The sequence below is a fragment of the Blennius ocellaris genome (genome assembly GCF_963422515.1).
Source record: "Blennius ocellaris genome assembly, chromosome: 8".
Lineage (NCBI taxonomy): Eukaryota > Metazoa > Chordata > Actinopteri > Blenniiformes > Blenniidae > Blennius > Blennius ocellaris.
In genome coordinates, this window is record NC_137657.1 from 1584201 (window position 1) to 1604200 (window position 20000).

General features: G+C 43.8%; 1 protein-coding gene across 1 annotated transcript in view; it reads right to left on the minus strand.

The window, feature by feature from the left end:
- LOC308133759 (adhesion G protein-coupled receptor B1-like) overlaps positions 1 to 20000 on the minus strand; it is a gene marked incomplete at both ends in the record, with an annotated part of 182655 nt that overhangs the window by 77736 nt on the left and 84919 nt on the right. The window contains 3 exons of the mRNA XM_080501270.1: positions 5288 to 5331; positions 5417 to 5519; positions 6875 to 6950. Of these exons, the coding sequence (XP_080357396.1) occupies positions 5288 to 5331; positions 5417 to 5519; positions 6875 to 6950 (223 nt within the window). The remainder of the gene's footprint in view (positions 1 to 5287; positions 5332 to 5416; positions 5520 to 6874; positions 6951 to 20000) is intronic.

The following is a 20000-nucleotide window of genomic DNA, read 5'->3' on the forward strand; positions in this document are numbered from 1 at the left end:
TAATAGTGTCTTTTTAAAGCATGTAGTGAACAAAATGTTCAATTGCCTGGATCTAACATCATTCGATAAATAAAATACATATTAACTTAATTATTTGAGGAAAGCACAAGAATGTGTTGAAGTTGTTGAATAAAGCATAATAATGCGCTCAACCAGCTAAATATAGCATGAAACATTTGCCAATCGGCTAATAAAAGCAGAATAATGTGACACAATAGTAAATACAGCCTGGACACATATTTCCACAGACTTCAGATGAATTCTCTGTTTGTTCTGTTTTTTTCTACATGTTCTGTTTGTTCTAGATGTTCTGTTTGTTCTTGATGCTTTTGTAGATGTTCTGGTTTTTTTATGCTTTTCTACATGTTATGTTTGTTCTTGATGCTTTTCTTAGATGTTATGTTTTTTTTTTAATGTTTTTCTCAATGTTCTGTTTGTTCTCGGAATTTGTTCAATATGTTGTTTGTTCTTGGTGCTTTTCTGGATGTTCTATTTTTTCTTGATGCTTTTCTAGCATCTCTGTTTGTTCTAGATGTTTGTTCTAGATACTGTTTGTTGAAGAAGCTTCTTCTCAATGTTTTGTTTGTCATAGAGGTTTGTTCTAGAAGATGTTGTGTTTGCTATAGATGTTCTGTTTGTTCTATATATTTGTCCTATACATTTTAGTTTGTTCTTGGTCTTCTGTTTGTTCTCAATGTTTGTTTGTTCAAGATGTTTGTTTGAGAATGTAGATGTTGTTTGATGCTAACTGAAGCTAAATTCTAGCAACTGTACTGTTGAAAAAAAAAACATTGTGAGTCGAATTCTGACTGATTTTCTATTCACTGTTTGGAGACTAAACAATAAAATCCAGGTATTTTCTGTGGGATGCTCTCTATTCATGAAGTGGAGGTAAACACACTTCCTTCGCTCAGAACCTGCAGTCTGTTTTCATGCTTCGGTCCTGTGGCTGGTTTAAACGTGCAGAGCCAGACTTTTAATCTGTGGACTGAGGCGATGAATGTTCTGCTCTCCGTCTCTGTAACAAGTGTACGCACCCATCTAAATGCAAATGTCCAAACTCCAGTCCAACACGGCCACAGCATGCCAGTTGCTTTCTCCTCGTTCGCCGCTCCTGTTCTGACATGCTCGCTTTCTTTTCTTATATTAAACAAATAGGACACTTGAAGAGACTCTCTTCAGTATGGAGATTTCCCTTCATTCACTGCACACAGTCCACGCCGACTCTCACATGATGGGAGACTGTAGGTGCGTGTGTGTGGCTGTGTGTGTGTGTGTGTGTGTGTGTGTGTGTGTGTGTGTGTGTGTGTGCGTGCGTGCGTGTGTGTGTGTGTGTGAGAGAGAGTCTGTGAGCGACACTTAATTTTCCACATGATGTATCGCTGTGGAGGAAGTGAAAGCTGGAGGTGAACATCCACCCAGACAACAGCCTCAGAGCTGTATGACAAATGGTCCAACACACTGTCCAACAAACTGTCCCTGTCCAACACACTGTGTCAACACACTTTCTGTGTCAACACACTGTCCAACACACGGTCCGACACATCGTACGACACACTGCTGAACACAGTCCCTGTCCAACGCATTGTCCAACACATTGTCCCTGCTCAATACACCGGCCAACATACAGTACTGTCCGCCACACTGTCTAACACATTGTCCAACACACTGTCCCAGTCTAACACATTGTCCCTGTCCAATCCACAGTCCCTGTCTAATACATTGTCCAACACACTGTCCAACACACTGTCCCTGTCCAAAATATTTTCTCTGTTCAACACACTATCCAACCTACTGTCCCTGCCCAACACACCGTCCAACTCACTGTCCAACACAATGTCCCTGCCGAACATACAGTCCAACACACTGTCCGACAAAACGTCCAACACAATGCAAAAACACTTTCGACGTCCAGCACACTGTCCGATACACTGTTGTTGTCACACACTGTCCCCATCCAACACACTGTTCACCTCACTGTCCAACACAAAGTCCCTGTCCACACACTGTCCAACAACCTGCCCGACACACTATCCATATTAACACAACATCCAACACAATGTCCAACACACTGTCTCTCGCCAACACACTGTCAGTGTCCCCATCAGATACACTGTTCTTGTCCAGCACACTGTCTCACACATTGTCTTACACACTGTCCCCATCTAATGCACTGTTCAACACACTGTCTCTGTCCAACACACTGTCAAACAAATTGTCCCTATCCAACACACTCAGCCTGTAAAAAGAAACATTAGTTTGTGGAGCTACTAAAAGACACAAAGCTCAGCACCGAATGCTCGTTACCATAGCATCAACGCTAATTGTGCATAATGAAAGCTGCAGCATCATGTGAGTCAGAAAGTTTAACAAAGAGTCCAGACATCAAATGTCTGATACTCGCACGTACACTGGCACGCACGCACGCTCAAACGCACACTCGCACGTACTCTCCAAGTCCACTTTTGGCCTGTGCACAAACTGAAACCTGTTCCTCTGTGTCTTCTTCCTGTTTTTATTTCTAACATTCCGATGACATATCGGTTTCAGTTTCATCATCTGGTAGTTAAGCGCAAATATATCTATCTGCATCCATATCTACATATCGTTATCTATCAATATCTATATATATCATATATCAGTGGTGGCTGTTGATACATTTCTTAGGTGTGGCTCTCCATTATTATTCGATTTGATTCGATTTCAGCAAATGTTGACTTAATTTAAGTAAGTGCGATTTCACCCACCGTATTCCCTTTTTTAGATTAAGAGAGGCCCCAGTGATGAAACATTATAGTTCTTTTAAACAGCTAGTGAATAGAGAGCACTTATTAAGACTCCTTTATTTACATGCTTATAAACAAATACAAACAGAATCTTCATTCCCAGAAGCTTTGAGAAAGCTTTTGGGAAAAAGCTTTCTCAAAGCTATATCAGATATATTTTCAAACACATCAATTCATCTTTCAAATCATTTTGGAATCATTTGAAAGAAACATAAATAAAAGAAGTGCAAAATAAACTTAGTTTAGTTTAAGCTCTTAGATTTTCAGTCATTAATCAATATGATATTAATACATATATAAACATTTACAAACATGAACAAACTTGGACACATTGGCAAAATTCTGAACGCATTTCTGTTTGTGTGTGTTTAAAAATAACTATGATGGAGAAAGTTGAACCTGACCTGCAGCTTTTCAACCAAATTTCTTCTTTTAAGAATGTATATTAGAAGAGATGTAGCAGAGACTCACCAGAACTGACCTTTAAGCCAATCACTGATCAGGTCTGGCGATGGGCGATTTAAACGGCGCCCCAAGTCTCGGATATTAAATGACACTGATTACTTTCATTTCATGTCAGTCACTCTGGTGTTTACTAGTAATTGATGAGATGCTACTAAACGCCACCTCCTTGGGGCAACTTTCTGCAAGACACACACACACACACACACACACACGCACGCACGCACGCACGCACGCACGCACGCACGCACGCACGCACGCACGCACACACACACACACACACACACACACACACACACACACACACACACACACACACACACACACACACACACACACACTACTAGAGATTATCCATAGAATATGAAGTGAATACAATTCAGGACTCATTGTTAGTTTGTTGGCATAAACACATTTTGACAGTATTAGGGTTTATTAATATATCTTATATGTAAAAAAAAAAAATTATTTCTTGCTCCCACTACGCTTTGAGCCTTGTGGCTTAAACAATGCCACAGCTAACTTGTGGATTTTTACTGGTTTAATGCTAACAATCCATTGGTGCTGCACCCAGATGCATTTGAAAAAGACGTTGCTTCCCCTTTCACTGTTCTACCTTGTACAGACCATAAGGACACGTCTCAATGGAGACATCTTTTCAATAACCTGAAAAAGCCAGCTTTTCATCTTTCTCTTTTCTACCAAATTTTGATGTACCGTATTTTCCGCACTGTAGAGTGCACCTGAATTCAGCGCACCTACAAAATTTTACATAAATAAGCCACATTTGACGATAGGCCACAGGTGTCCACGTTGTAATAGGGCAAGATTTTCACTGCAGGTACGAAGCCGACCGAGAGACACAGAGAGACAGATACATATTCACCAAGAGATTGTGATTCTGAGGAGGAAGATTTCTTAGCCAATGATGCAACACGTCGGCATCACAATTCACCTGACCACAACATTCACAGCCACAGACAGAGAGAGACACATAGAGACACATAGAGAGACACACAGAGAGACAGATACATAATCACCAAGCATTTGATCTCTGTTGCTAAAGTATTTTATCGGTAATTTGTGGATTGTGACTCTGAGAAGGAAGATTTTTCAGCCACGGAGCCCAGCACACTAGTTTACATGATGCACTTGAATGCAACATTCACTGCAGTCAGCTGCTGGAGCGCCGGACCACGGGAAGCAGCACAGGACAAGCTCACGAAGAGCAGAAATGTCACTTTTAAGGCAAGTTTTGGAGAAGCAGAGGGACTTTTAACAGCATGTATCTACATGCAGAAGTAGAATCTGGCGGCATGAAGCCCGTTAACCCATAAAAATCCATCAATTAGCCGCATCGTGTTATAAGCCGCAGTTTTCCAAGCATTGGAAAAAAGTAGCGGCTTATCGTCCAGAAAATACACTAGTTTAGATAGAAGGGAAAGGCGTCTTTTCAACAAAATTCAACGCAAGAACAACGTCTTTTTCAGGTCATTGAAAATATGTCTCTATTAAGACTCTCTTTTTGGTAGAAAACTGAAAGGTTACCCAAGACCTTCCATTCTTCCATGCTTACCCTGTTCAGGTTTCCAGTCTATCACAGGACACACACGAATGTTTTTGGACTGTGATAGGAAGTCCACGCACACAATCAATTTCAACAATGATGTTTGGGATAAAATTGGACCACATTGGACGTCCAATAAGACCTCAATTGCAACAACTATATTTGGGCTCAATTGAAGCTGAGACAGACCGACCAGATTTAGCCAAAAAATCAATCTGTAAATTACGTTGGGTGGGCTGGTTCAACCATACAACCAAGATCAATAGACACTTTTGACTTGTATAACTATTTTCTCTTGATCTCAGTACATGGACAATGGTGGAGGAAGAAATGGATCTGCAGTGTCACTGGTAGCATTTCATTCTCGATGAATAATCCTCTGGGATTTTAAATCAATGCGCTCCTGTTGATGTTGGATATAACGTGATTCAAATATTGTGGAACTGAATATAAAAAGTAAAGAAGCTCTTACCTGTCACTCTCATCCCAGGATATGCAGGTCTGGTTGGTGGTTCCCTAACAGATAATGGAGAACAAAAATGCCAGTGAGAACATGGGTGGCAACGCTGAGTATGCAGCTTTATGTTCATAGATTTCTTACGTTGTACAGGTGAGAAAACTCCACCACGACGGGAGCAGAGAGCAAAGCGGGCGAAGGTTTGATGGCCACGGACAAAACTTTGGAGTTCAGCACTGTGCCGTTTCTACAAAAAGAAATCAGAGGGGCAGCTTGAGTTAGGTTTTCAACAGTCATCAGTCAAAAAACCCGACAATTTCAATGTCAAGTTGTTAGTTTTAATCATAAGTCGGAAATTCAAGTCAATGTTATAAACAAGTAACTTTGACTAAAATGTAATCCTTGAAAAAAATGTAGGTATATTGTTCAGTCTTCCTCTTTGGATCCAGCTGAAGTTTTGAGGAATTATTTTTTATAAAGGTGAACAACTAAATAATATAGTGAAATGACAGCAGAACTTTCACTGCTTGTTAAATTGATGTGAGCCATTATGAAATAATTGAACCTGAATCAGAGGCAGAAGAACCTGAGTGTTGTTTGGTCACAACAATTTGAGGGAAGTGGGATCAAATGTAAAATAAGAAGAGGAGCAGAATTCCCTGGTCTAACAATATTTTATTCCATTCAACATGTTGAAAAGCAGCTCAATCACCTCATGCTGCTTTAATATTTCTATCTAGTATGTTTCAAAGTCTGGAAAAAGTTCCTGAATTCTGAGAAAAGTCTGAATGAATAGTTTCTAAAGTTTCTAAAATGTCTTGATTGTGTGTGGAGACAGAAAGATACATGCAGAAGCTTTGAGCTCTTTACAGAACAGATTTGTTTCGTACCACTGGAGCTCTTTGGTTTTCACTCACTTATCCTCTTTTTGGGAGATTTTATTTCACATTCTCTGAGCCTGCTTAGTATGCATTGCAATTCCTGCTCTTCATAGGTACTATCAATCATGTGGAATGAGACAATCAGGAGGACTGGCTGCTGCTGGTGTACTGACACTGAAAAGCTTCCAGTTGGCCAAACACATTGAAGGGGCCATGCTCAGTTTGCTGCTTCCTCACAGGATCACTGTAATCTGAGAGTGTGGTTCCCCCTACCCCCCAAAACACAATCAGTCAACTTAAACTTCTGTGTCATATCGTCTCTCGCCTCACACCCATCTCATTTTCCCTGACTGGGACATGAGATGCAGAAAAGAAGAGGAGACAAGGGTGAGAGGAGAAGAAGGACGAGTTAAGGCGAGCAGGAAAACAGTCCGGAATAAAAACCAAAACGATTGGGAGAGACTGAGGCTCTGTTTTCTCATTCTACCACTTCGCTATGCTTCCATTACATTCTCATCACGGAAAGAGTCTTCCTCTGCCTGCCCGCCAACGCAACAAACAGAAGCAGAGAGAAACTATGTCAAGCTTGGAAACTGTGTGAGACTAACATCAGATCGCCTCCTTCATGCAGGGTTTATGCCTTCATGGACTGACAGCCAGTTGAGTACAGAGCCTGAAGCATCACTCTCACATGGCTGATGATGAAACAGTAGGCTCTTACCGTTGTAAACTCAGGATGCTGCTCAGGTTCCTGTACAGGACAATGCCGGTCACAAATGTGGAAGAGTCATCTGAGTCTGTGTGTGGAGGAGAAACAGAGGGACAGACATGCTGAGACAGCAGGACACACACATCACACAGTTCAGTGTGTGTTCACACCGCGGATGGCTGAGAGGAGGCTGCAGGTCGGCCATGATGCCTCCATTCAGTCCACGGAGCTCTGTCCACTGCAGCTGGCCTACATGAGCAGTCAGCTAGAAACACACACACACACACACACACACACACACACACACACACACACACACACACACACACGCGCACACGCGCACACACACACACACACACACACACACACACGCACACATGCACACATGCACACGTACACACGCACACACACACGCGCGCGCGCACACACACACACACACACACACACACACACACACACACGCACACATACACACGCACACACACACGCGCGCGCGCACACACACACACACACACACACACACACACACACACACACACACACACACACACGCGCACGTACACACGCACACACACACGCGCGCGTGCACACACACACACACACACACGCGCGCGTGCACACACACACACACACACACACACACACGCACACGTACACGCGCACACACACACGCGCGCGCACACGCGCACACACACACACACATCATGTGTGGTCTCTGTGAACTGATGGAATCAGTCTCAGTCTGTAAATGATGCAGACACACACACACACACACACACACACACACACACGCACACATGCACACGTACACACGCACACACACACGCGCGCGCGCACACACACACACACACACACACACACACACACACACGCGCACGTACACACGCACACACACACACGCGCGCGTGCACACACACACACACACACACACACACACACGCGCGCGTGCACACACACACACACACACACACACACGCACACGTACACGCGCACACACACACGCGCGCGCACACGCGCACACACACACACACATCATGTGTGGTCTCTGTGAACTGATGGAATCAGTCTCAGTCTATAAATGATGGTGTTATTTATGTTGTTGTCAGCAGTTGTTTGGGTTGCTGATGTTGTTTTTCAGCTGTTCTTGTGGTTGTTTCAGCAGTTGTTGTTGGTGTTGTTTTTTTAGCTGTTGCTGTAGTTGTTGTTGTTGGTGATGTTTCTGTTGTTTCACTCACACATGGTGTAGATGAGCTGAACAACATGTTTCAGAAAATGTTTCTTTGCGTCCAGACAAAAAAAGTTATCAAAGAACCCTAACCCTAACTTTCATTTAAAACGTGCACGCACGCACGCACACACGCATGCACTTAGCCAGGCATGCACGTTCCTGATAAGCATTAACATGAAGCAGGTTACCAACTCAGTAATTCAACCCAGGTCTTTCCCACCAGGACCAGTTCACATAAAGATGGCAGCATTTGCAGTCAGGCCAATCACAAACCCTGCAGAGCAGCTTACACAATGCTGAAGCAGACAATTATTCTCCAAATACATGAAGAATTAAAACACATCCACCAGGCTAAAAGCAGCATTGTTGTTGTAACTCAAGCCAGATAATTCCTGACTTGTTAATGTGTAACTTCATGAGATTATATAATATTAAATCATCAGATAATATAAACGGACTCGCTATTATCATTCAGTGTCACTTTATCATAGAACAAACATTTCTGCCAGAGCTTCGTCACTGCTCTTCTTTTAGTTTCCATTTTCCATTGAGTTCTTTTAAGGCTCCATTCTCACCCCTCTGTGAGGCTCCACCCCCTGTGAGCACATTTTGCATTGGAACATTAGTTCCTCACCATGACGACATGAGTAGTTCGCTCAATAAATTCATGTTTCTGCAGTTCTGTTAGTGTGACCATTATTATTACTAAACTCAATATTTCATTTGAAGCGTCGTGGAGCTAAACAGACTTGGGAACAAGTCAAGAACAAGAAGAAAAACATCCTTCAAAGCTCAATGACAAGGCTTTATTTTATTATGTCAAAAGGATTGCATCTCTCCCTAAAAACATTATTTCAAAAGTTCCTCTCACCAGCCATGAACCAATCAGGATTTTCTAAGAACGGGGAGGTTTTTCAAGAGATCTGATTGGTCAGGAGACATCTGTTACAGTGTTTGATCTCATATCCAGAACAAAATCTGCTCTGGAGCAGGTTAGAGGTTAAGTAAGAAGAATCCAAGATGGCGCCGGTGTGTCTGGTACACCGCTTGGCTCTGCTCAGTCTTATTTGTTTTATGCTGATTTTAACTTCTGTCACAAGGACATCGACTCACTGCTGGTGTATAATCGTCAAGAACTACTAAAAATAAAACAAACGGTACAATCGTGTACAATTCGTGATGCAAACAACAAGTCGAATTCATTCTACCTGGCCGACCTGCCTGAGCACCTCATCCGGGTGAATGCACCGCTTCCCAGGAAACGCAAACGCCGAGGAGTGCGATCCGGTCGGCTGGTGAAGCTGAAAGCCTGGCTGGCTCTTTCTCCCGGCGCGGTGTGGTCCTCAGATCTTCCACGAGACTACAGAGACTGCTTTCGCCGCTATGTTTCGCGACGGACACTCGCTCCAGTCGGCACTTGGTTGGTGCCTATTATCGGACACCGGGAGGATTTCTGCGCGCTGCGCCCTCACCACTCTTCCTTCCGGGGCTCTGGCGGTGTGTCCCCGGCTAACCTCAGGCCGCTGAGCCGGGCAGCTCACGCGGCCACCACAGCTTCAACGAGGTGCGCACCCGTGAACGCGAGGTCTGTGGTGAATAAGACTTTCATCCTGCAGGACTTCTCCACATCGCGCACTTTGGATGTACTTTTTTTAACAGAGACTTGGATCAACACCGGTGAGTCCACCGCTTTCTCAGAGCTACTACCTCCAGACTGTACTTTCATCAACGCACCGAGAACCACTGGTCGTGGCGGAGGTATAGCTACTATTCTAAAGAACTGTTGTGATCACAAAGTGGTATCTGAGTCCTTTTCTTCATTTGAACTGAGCTGTTTCGAGCTACGCCAGACTGACCCAGTACTGTGCGCTGTCGTCTACAGACCGCCGAAGCACAACAAGGATTTTATGAGAGACTTTTATGAATGTATTGCTTGTGTGCTCACGCGTTATGACAGGGTTTTAATTGTCGGAGATTTTAATGTGCACGTATGCGGTCCCTCTAAGCCAATGGCCAGCCAGTTTTTGGACTTGGTGGAAGCTTTTAATTTGACACAACACGTCACTGACCCAACACAAGTGCACGGGCACACGTTGGACCTTGTGTTGTCTTGTGGTTTTACTGTTGACCACGTCGTTGTCGGAGATGCCGTGTTCTCTGACCACAGCCCTGTCACGTTGGATTTTATTTTGGACTTGGAGGTGAAGCTGTCTCCCGTGCGTCATGGTCGTGTTATCAAGCCGGACACGGCCGTTGCTTTTTCTCCTCTTTTCACTGCATCGGCACTGGATCTTCAAAACTCCGCTGCATTTACGGACACGGAGCAATTGATGAACTCTTTTATTTCCACCTGCTCTGAAGTCCTGGACAGTGTTGCTCCACTTAAAGCCATTTGTCCCAAGCCAAAGCAGGAGCCGTGGCTCAATGGCACTACGCACGCAGCTCGGCGTGAGTGTCAGAAGGCGGAGCGAAGGTGGAAGAAGGATTATTTGGAGGTTTCGCACCAGATTCTTAGAGAGTGCTGGAGAAATTATCAGAGTGCTGTTAAAACTGAAAAAACTAAATATTTCTCAGACTTGATTTTGAATAATGTCAGTCAGCCTCGAGTTTTTTTTTAAAACTATTGGTTCTGTTTTTAGTCCGAGTCCGTCCACTTCATTGGAGATGTCAAAGAAAACGTGTGAACAATTCCTCTCCTTTTTTAATGAGAAGGTTGCTGCTATTAGGGCCAACATATCTCCCTCTTCATTGTGGTGTTGTGTGTCCACTCAGTGCTCAGCTGTTTTCTGTCAGTTTGAGTCTGTGCCACTGTCTGTGCTCACAGGTATAGTTTCTAAACTAAAACCTTCCTCCTGTCTCACAGACCCAGTCCCTCCTCAGGTATAGTTTCTAAACTAAAACCTTCCTCCTGTCCCACAGACCCAGTCCCTCCTCAGGTATAGTTTCTAAACTAAAACCTTCCTCCTGTCTCACAGACCCAGTCCCTCCTCAGGTATAGTTTCTAAACTGAAACCTTCCTCCTGTCCCACAGACCCAGTCCCTCCTCAGGTATAGTTTCTAAACTAAAACCTTCCTCCTGTCCCACAGACCCAGTCCCTCCTCAGGTATAGTTTCTAAACTAAAACCTTCCTCCTGTCTCACAGACCCAGTCCCTCCTCAGGTATAGTTTCTAAACTAAAACCTTCCTCCTGTCTCACAGACCCAGTCCCTCCTCAGGTATAGTTTCTAAACTAAAACCTTCCTCCTGTCTCACAGACCCAGTCCCTCCTCAGGTATAGTTTCTAAACTAAAACCTTCCTCCTGTCTCACAGACCCAGTCCCTCCTCAGGTATAGTTTCTAAACTAAAACCTTCCTCCTGTCTCACAGACCCAGTCCCTCCTCAGGTATAGTTTCTAAACTAAAACCTTCCTCCTGTCCCACAGACCCAGTCCCTCCTCAGGTATAGTTTCTAAACTAAAACCTTCCTCCTGTCTCACAGACCCAGTCCCTCCTCAGGTATAGTTTCTAAACTAAAACCTTCCTCCTGTCTCACAGACCAAGTCCCTCCTCGCTCTTCTAAAGAGGTTTGGGGCACCATTGGCTCTTCTGTTAGTGAGATCATCAACAGCAGCCTGGCTTCTGGCATAGTGCCCTCCTTGTGTAAGAAAGCAGTTGTAGAGCCTTTGATTAAAAAACCTGGCCTTGTCCCTGCAGTTTTAGCAAACTACCATCCAATCTCCAAATTACCTTTAGTGTCTAAAATTTTAGAGAAATGCGTTTTTGCACAGTTGCAACCTTTTTTAGATGCAAATGTCACCTTAGACCCGTTTCAGTCAGGTTACAAAGCTTTGCACAGTACTGAATCTGCACTTTTAAAGGTTTTTTTTTTTTTATAATATTTTTATTGTATTTTCAAACAAACGACAAACACAACAACACAATAGCTCACATGCAGCACTATATACATTTGTCTAGATTAAGATACTTCTCAATTGTTGACAGTAACCACATAAGGTATCAGCTCAGAACACAGACATCCCAGTACAAGAAGATGAACAGGTTGTACACAAAGCATATCACGCTGACCTCGGGAATCCCCGCAAAAGCGTTGGTGATACAGTAGGACCAACATGTTGTAAATAAAGATCCCAGACTCTGTAAAATGCATCCAATCTTGAGTGAGACATACAGGTAATTAGTTCACTTGGAATGCAGTCCCTGATTATAGTGTGCCATGATCTTAAAGTTGGGGCAGACTCACCAATCCAAAAGGATAGGATGTTTTTCCTAGCAGCAAAGGTCAGGATATTATAAAGCCTCTTGTGATCTCTGTTGGTGATACCTTTGTCTGTTAGACCAAGTAAGAGACACTTAGGGTCCAGCTGGATTAGGATATTGAAAATAGAGCATAGTACATTTACAATGCTGGACCAATATCGCTGCAATTTAACACAAGACCACATGCAGTGAACATAACTACCCATCTCAGATTTACATTTCCAGCACAGTGGTGAAACGTTGGGGTCCATTTTGTTCTTAATGGCAGGTGTTATATAGATACGGTGCACAATTCTGAGCTGTATTGACCTGGTCCCATTGCACACAGAAATATTCATAGCATTGGACCAAACCTTTTGCCACTCAAATTCGCCGATGGTGATGTTTAAATCCCTCTCCCATGCTTGCCTTGTGGGCTGTGATGATAGAGGTGAGTTTAAGTTCAGGGCTCTGTAAAAGATTGTGATATGCTTCCTATCTATGGAGAGAGAGAGAGAGAGCGCTTTTTCAACATGTGAGGTGGTGTTATTGGTTTTTAATGTGCTGTTTTTAATTATAAAGTCCCGAATCTGTAAGAATCTCAAAAAATCGCCCTTACAGAACAGATTGAATTGTTGTTCCAGTTGTTGAAAGCAGGACAGTGTCTCCCCTCTGAACAAATCACCTAGTTTTACCAGCCCATTCCTTCTCCAGACTACAAAGCCCTGGTCATTACAACCAGGCAGGAAGTCTGGATTATTAGTTATTGGAGTGAGAGGGGACGTTAGCTGAGCATGGCCTTCAAGAGCACGAACAAGCCTCCACGCTTTAATTGTACTTAAAGTAATAGCATTGGTGCAAAAGTTGTTAATAGAGACAGGAGTCTTCAGAAACAACAAATTCAGAAGGGGGCACTTACAGAGGGAGGACTCGATGTCGAGCCATATAGAGTTGGAATCACTCCTAAACCAGTTTGAGATTGTTGGAAGGTGTGAGGCCAGCTGATAGAGTCTCAGATTTGGCAGATCAAGGCCACCATCCGCACCTGCCATTTGAAGTTTTGCCAACTTAAGACGGGGCTTCCTTTTGCTCCAAATAAAGGAGCTCAGCCAGCCTTCAAGTACCTTAACAACCTTATTTGAGAGTAAAATCGGAATCATTTGCAAAGGGTATAATAGTCTGGGTAGAATGTTCATTTTAATAACCCTACCTAACCAAGAGAGGGGAAGAGGGGCCCAACGGCCTAGATCCGCCTTTATATTATTCAATACGGGAGGGAAATTGGACTGAAACAAATCATCCAGTACTGGTGTTATCCTAATTCCCAGATAGACAAAACCTGCAGGAGACCAGCGAAATGGAAAGGACGTCATTATACTGGAAGCACATGTTAAAGAGCCCAGGGGCATGGCTTCAGATTTTTCCAAGTTAATTTTGTATCCTGAAAAAACTCCAAAAGATGAAATCACCCCGATCAAGCAGGGAATAGATATTTGGGGGTTGGACAGGTGAATTAGTACATCATCTGCATATAATGTAATTTTATGCTCCCTATCACCAACAAAGACACCACATATTAATACATTCTGCCTTATTGCGTGTGCTAGTGGCTCAATAGCAGTATGGAAAAGCAGGGGACTAAGTGGGTCACCCTGTCTATTGCCACGGTGGAGGGGGAAGTTGTTAGATCTCAGCCCATTAGTCAGGATCGCCACCGTTGGTGAGTTGTACAGGATCCTGACCCACCTGACAAAGTTATCCCCTAACCCAAATTCCCCAAGAGCATGGAACAGGTACTGCCACTCAACACGATCAAATGCTTTCTCAGCATCGAGAGAGTACAATGGCTGGGTCCCTGCTGCTCTGGGTTAGTTGGATGATATTAAGGAGCCTTCTCATATTATCTACTGAGTTCCTACCCTTGATGAAACCGGTTTGATCTGCTCCAATAATACAAGGCAAGATCTTCTCCAAGCGCAGTGCCAGTATCTTAGAAAGCAATTTCTGGTCGGAATTGAGCAATGCGACCGGGCGATAGGATGAACACAAGTCTGGAGATTTTCCTTTTTTGAGAATGAGAGATGTTAGCTTCTCTAAGTGATTGGGGAAGTATCCCATTTTCATAAGAGTGGTTGAGCATAGATAATAATGGGTCTAATAGAATATTACTGAATTCTTTGTAAAATTCACACCCGAATCCATCAGGCCCAAGAGGCTTTCCTGTTGGCATGTTTTTCAGAGCATACAATGCTTCTTCTCTGGTGATAGGGGCATCAAGCTGCAAACGTTGTTCCCTTGTGGCTTTAGGAAGATTAAGATCTGCAAAAAAGTGCTGCAGGGAGTGAGCATTATCAGGTTGATCCGATTTATATAAATCAGAATAAGATAGCACAAACTGGTTATTAATGGATTTAGTACCAAATAATCTAGCACCATTGGGGTCTAAAACAGAAACAATATTTTGGGAGTCGGCTCTTTTCTTTACAAGATTGGCAAGGTATTTTCCAGGTTTGTCTCCCCACTCGTAAAGTTTCTGTCTTGCAAATTTAAGAGAACGTTCAGAGTCCTGAATGAGGAGGGTGTTAAGTGCAGTTCGAGTATTAAGAGTGTCTTTAAGTACCTCTGGATCTGGGCGTGAGACATGTGTTTTCTCCAAATCTGCCAATTTGCACTCCAAGAGCTTGTACTGTTCTTTTTACGATGTTTTTTTGATGCAGAAAATGACATGACCAGTCCGCGGGAATACAATTTGCAAGTCTCCCACAGAACAGAGGGATTTTCTGTAGAAGCTGAATTAATAGAATAGAATATTTAAAATTCAGAGAGAAAGTAAGAGAGAAATTTGTTATCTTTAAGGAGAAGGGGTTGAAATTTCCAATACTTTAAACAAACTTGCTCTTCCGAGAGTGAGTAAGTAAGATAGATAGGTGCGTGGTCTGATAGAATTATATTGCCTATCATGCATGATTTAACATTAGACATATTCAATGAGGGAATAAAAAAATTGTCTATTCTTGTGTAACTTTTATGGGGAGCAGAAATAAAAGTAAAGCCCAGGTCTGAGGGATGAAGTGACCTCCACACATCCAAGAAGCCAACATCATGACAAACAGAGGTGAGAACCTTGCCTGTCTTGAAGGAGGGTGAGAGCCTGGTGGACGTTTGTCCAGGGAGGGATTAAGGTGACAGTTAAAATCAACTCCTATAATGGAGTCCTGAGACATCAGTTCTGTGAATTCTGTGAAACTTTTGGATAAGAAATCAGGGGAGTGGCTTGGGGGACAATATATATTCATAAATGTCACCTCTTTACCATGAAGCACTCCTTTAATAATTATGTAACGACCCTGACTATCCCTAACACAATTGAGACCTCTAAATGCTCGCTTCCTATTAACCAGAATGGCAACACCCCTACTGAAAGAGGAATATGATGCAGAAAATACCTGCCCCACCCAATCTCTGCAATTTCTTGATCTCCTTATCCTCCAAGTGTGTTTCTTGTAGGAGAACAATAGATATGTTTTCCAACTCTCAGTCTACACCAGTCAAAAGAATGAATATTACCAAAATTACCCATATTTAGGAATCATTGTACATAAAAGGATGAGAACAGTTGAGCCGACACCAAATTGAGTCATTTTCTTTCTATATGTAATGCCACACTTTGAGCCAAACAAAAACAACACACAAAACAGGTGCAACAGCAACCAGTAAAACAGAAACCTTAAGGGCCAATCCCCAATGAAACAGGGGCTACACACTGCCAACACTTTTCAACCACATACCAGAAAGCAGACTGGTTGTGCAATAAAGAAAAACAACAAAAAAGAGTCACTTCGCCACCCAGTGACAGGCAAACAATAAACTTTAGACAATTGAAATAATCATTTGTAGGCTAGAATTAAAGGAGCATCAGTCACCCCCAGTGATGAGTCGGTGCAGTAGCAGTCATTTAGGCAGGGAGTCAGTGAAAACCCGAGCCTGCTCGGGGACAGAAAACTTTTTCTTGGAGCCTCCGTGGGTTACCTGCAGAGTGGCCGGGAACAGCATGGCGTAAGGTATTCCCCGCTCCCGCAGCTGCTGTTTCACTGTGTCGTATGCCCTGCGCCTTTTCGTCACCGCCGCGGAGAAATCACTGAAGAGTGAGATCCTGGCTCCCTTATGTTGTAAACCTCCATTCTGGCCGAGTCGTCGAGCAGCTTCCATCACCCTCTGCTAGTCTCTGAACGCGTAGAAACGTAGTAACACAGGTCTGGGTCTCCTATTGGGGTCCAGAGTCGGCGCGAGGGTCCGGTGCGCTCTTTCCAGCTTGATCCGGCCGGCTTTAGTTTCCATTTTAAGGACACGGGGCAGCCAAGTCCCAAAGTACTCCACCGGATCACCCGTCTCTGTGCCTTCCACCAGACCCACGAGCCCAATGTTAAGCCGCCTGTTGTACTTCTCGGCCATGTCCAGACTTTCCGTCAGAGCGCTAACCTGCTTTTCCAGGGACACAATCCTTGGCTCGTATGCGGCAGCGGCGCTCTCCGTGGCTAACAGCCTAGCCTCGGCGTCTTCCAGGCGGCTCACCGATTGAAGTCCCGCGGCGACCTTGTTGACAGCCTCGGATAAGGGACTGAGTTTTTCATCAATCACCTTAACGATATTTGCAGTTATTATATTAAATGCCTTGGCAAGAGCTGGATCGAGGCCTTCCCAGGTGTTCGGTGGCGGCTGGTCGCCATCTTGTGCGTCTCCTCCGTCGCCGGACTACGTGTCCTTTTTGTCTTTATTTCCTCTTGTTCTTCCCATACTGTCAAACGACTCCGACCAGAAGTTTTCCAGTGACATAACCTACAACGTACACTCTTTGGAAAGCCTATGTCGTCATGGCATAATCAGGATAAGCCATAAATTGCCACCGAGTGGCAGAGAGCTACAAAAAAGCGTCTGCTCACACCACTGCCATCACATTACTTTTAAAGGTTTTTAATGACCTGTTTTTAATGACTGATTCTGGAGGCTCTGCCATTTTAGTGCTTCTAGACCTCACGGCTGCCTTTGACACAGTCGACCACACAATTCTTTTAAACCGCCTAAGAGATTGCGTGGGTGTCAGGGGGACCGCATTGGAGTGGTTTAAGTCCTACCTGTCGGGGAGGTCCTTCTCCGTCAGGCTGGGGGACTCCACCTCTTCTTCTGCCCCGCTTCACTGTGGAGTCCCCCAGGGATCTATCCTGGGACCCATTCTTTTTGCTTTGTATCTCCTCCCACTTGGAGAGTTTTTTAAAAAGCATGGCATGTCTTACCATTTTTATGCAGATGACTGCCAAATTTACATGCCCATTGCCAAGAATGACCACAGCCCCCTGACACCCCTGCTCCACTGTCTAGGTGACATTAAGGCTTGGTTAGCCCACAATTTTTTAAAACTGAATGAGGGAAAAACCGAAATGATGGTATTTGGATCAGCCCTCACGGACTTGGGATCACTCGAATATTATTTGCATCCCAAAGTCACCAGCCTTGGCGTCACCATAGACAGTGATTTAAGATTTGATAAACAGATCAATGGCATTTTATAATCGGGCTTTTATCATCTTCGACTTTTATCCAAGGTTAAGCCGTTTTTATCTTTTAATCTTTTTGAGCAAGTGGTACATGCTTTTATTTCTTCTCGTCTGGACTACTGCAACGCACTTTATTCTGGCGTTAGCCACAAAGCACTTTATTCTGGCGTTAGCCACAAAGCACTTTCCCGCTTGACGTTAGTCCAGAACGCTGTGGCACGACTTTTAACAGGGACCAAAAAACGAGAACATATTACCCCTATCCTTGCATCTTTGCACCGGCTCCCTGTTCATTTTAGAATTGATTTTAAAATGTTGTTGTTTGTTTTTAAAACTTTGAATGGACTGGCCCCTCAGTACATTACAGACCTCATTCAAATTTACCAACCCCCCCCCCGCGCTCTGAGGTCTGAGGGCTCCAGCTCGTGGGTCCTAAGACCAAGTGTAAAACCAGAGGGGACAGAGCGTTCTCCGTTGTCGGCCCTAAGCTGTGGAACGCTCTGCCCCCCCACGTCCCAACAGCCCCCCCCCACTGTGGACTGTTTTAAATCACGTCTTAAAACCCACTTTTATTCTGGGGCTTTTAACGCTGCGTGAGTCGTGTGGTTCCCTGTGTCCTTTAGTTATTTTATTGTTCTTATTCATTTTATTGCTTTTTAAGCGTTTTTATATTTCCATTTATTCTTTTAAATTGTTTTATTCTTATTTGTAGTTTTTTAATGTGTTTGTAGTTTTTAATCTGCTTTTATTTATATTTTATGGTTTTATACTTATTTAGTGTTGGACTGTTTAGTTTTGTTTTTTGTGCAGTCTCATGTGCAGCACTTTGGAAACGCTTTGTTGTTAAAATGTGCTATACAAATAAAGTGGATTAGATTGGATTGAAGTAAGGATCAGGTAAGAAGTGAACCAGCGTCGCAGTACGGAAAACCAAAGTTAATCCTGAAGTTAATCCAGAAAAGAAAACCAGTGTTAATTCTGAAGCTAATCTAGAAAAGAAAACTAGAGTTTATACTGAAGTTACCTTCATAAGAGAAAACCAGAGTTGTACTATCAGCCTCTGGTGGGCTGCGGGTGTTGATGTACTGTGACTGGAAACACTGATCTGGTTCAGTCTTCATGACGTAGTGACCAGTTGTGCAGTCTTACCTCAGACTTGTAATGACTCATAGCAGCTGCAGTACAAAGGATTTACACGTCTTGCTTTAGGACACTTCAACAGATTCTGGATGAACCTCTAACCAACTGAGGATGGAGCCTCTACACGGCGGCCAAACATGAATGCAGGATGCAGCAGCTCCTCCAAATGGTTCCACCTGGTCGCAGATGACAGATGCAGAGTCGAGCCAGTGTTTTGTCAAGAATTAATCCAAATATGAAGGCCGAGCTGATGCCAGGAGAAAAACCCCATTCTGCCGTCTGAAGACATCCAGCTCATCTACACGCTGGGCCGAGCAGCACGGTGGGCTGAGCTGCATGGCAGGCTGAGAGCTTGCAGCAGCGTGGCGGTGAGGCAGAGGCTGCAGCTCCGGGGCAGCAGCTGAGCTCCCAGCGGCGTCAGGACGCCGTGCCCACTCAGCTGCTCAGCCAGACTGTCTGTGCCCAGCAAGAAGCTGCCTGAGGGACTCCAGAACGTCTGGAACAGTCCACAGAAACACACGCTTTACTGTACCAAGAAGCTTCAGGACATGTGAGGTGACGTAGAAAATCAAAAGCCCAAAACCCTCATATACACTCAGACAGTCTGAGTGAAGCAACAGAACAGTGTGTGTTCTCACTAATACACTCCATCACAACTCTGCACGCACAAACACACACACACACACACACACTACTTTAATCCTGAGAACTCTGCACTTGTACTGCTGAGGAGAGCACAGACGAGCAGCTTACACACCAGGTTAATAATAATAAATGATAATAAAGGTTCACCCAGTCACATACTGTATGTGAGGATGAATGGATGAATAACAGGTAACAAGTGAGAAAAAGGAGGTCATTTTCACATGGAAACAATCAAGAGGTTGAACTCACTTTGAATAGACAGTATACAAACTTCTCTCATAGAGATTTTTCTATCAGGGAACAGTCCTGCAACCACCCAGAAACAATCAACACACA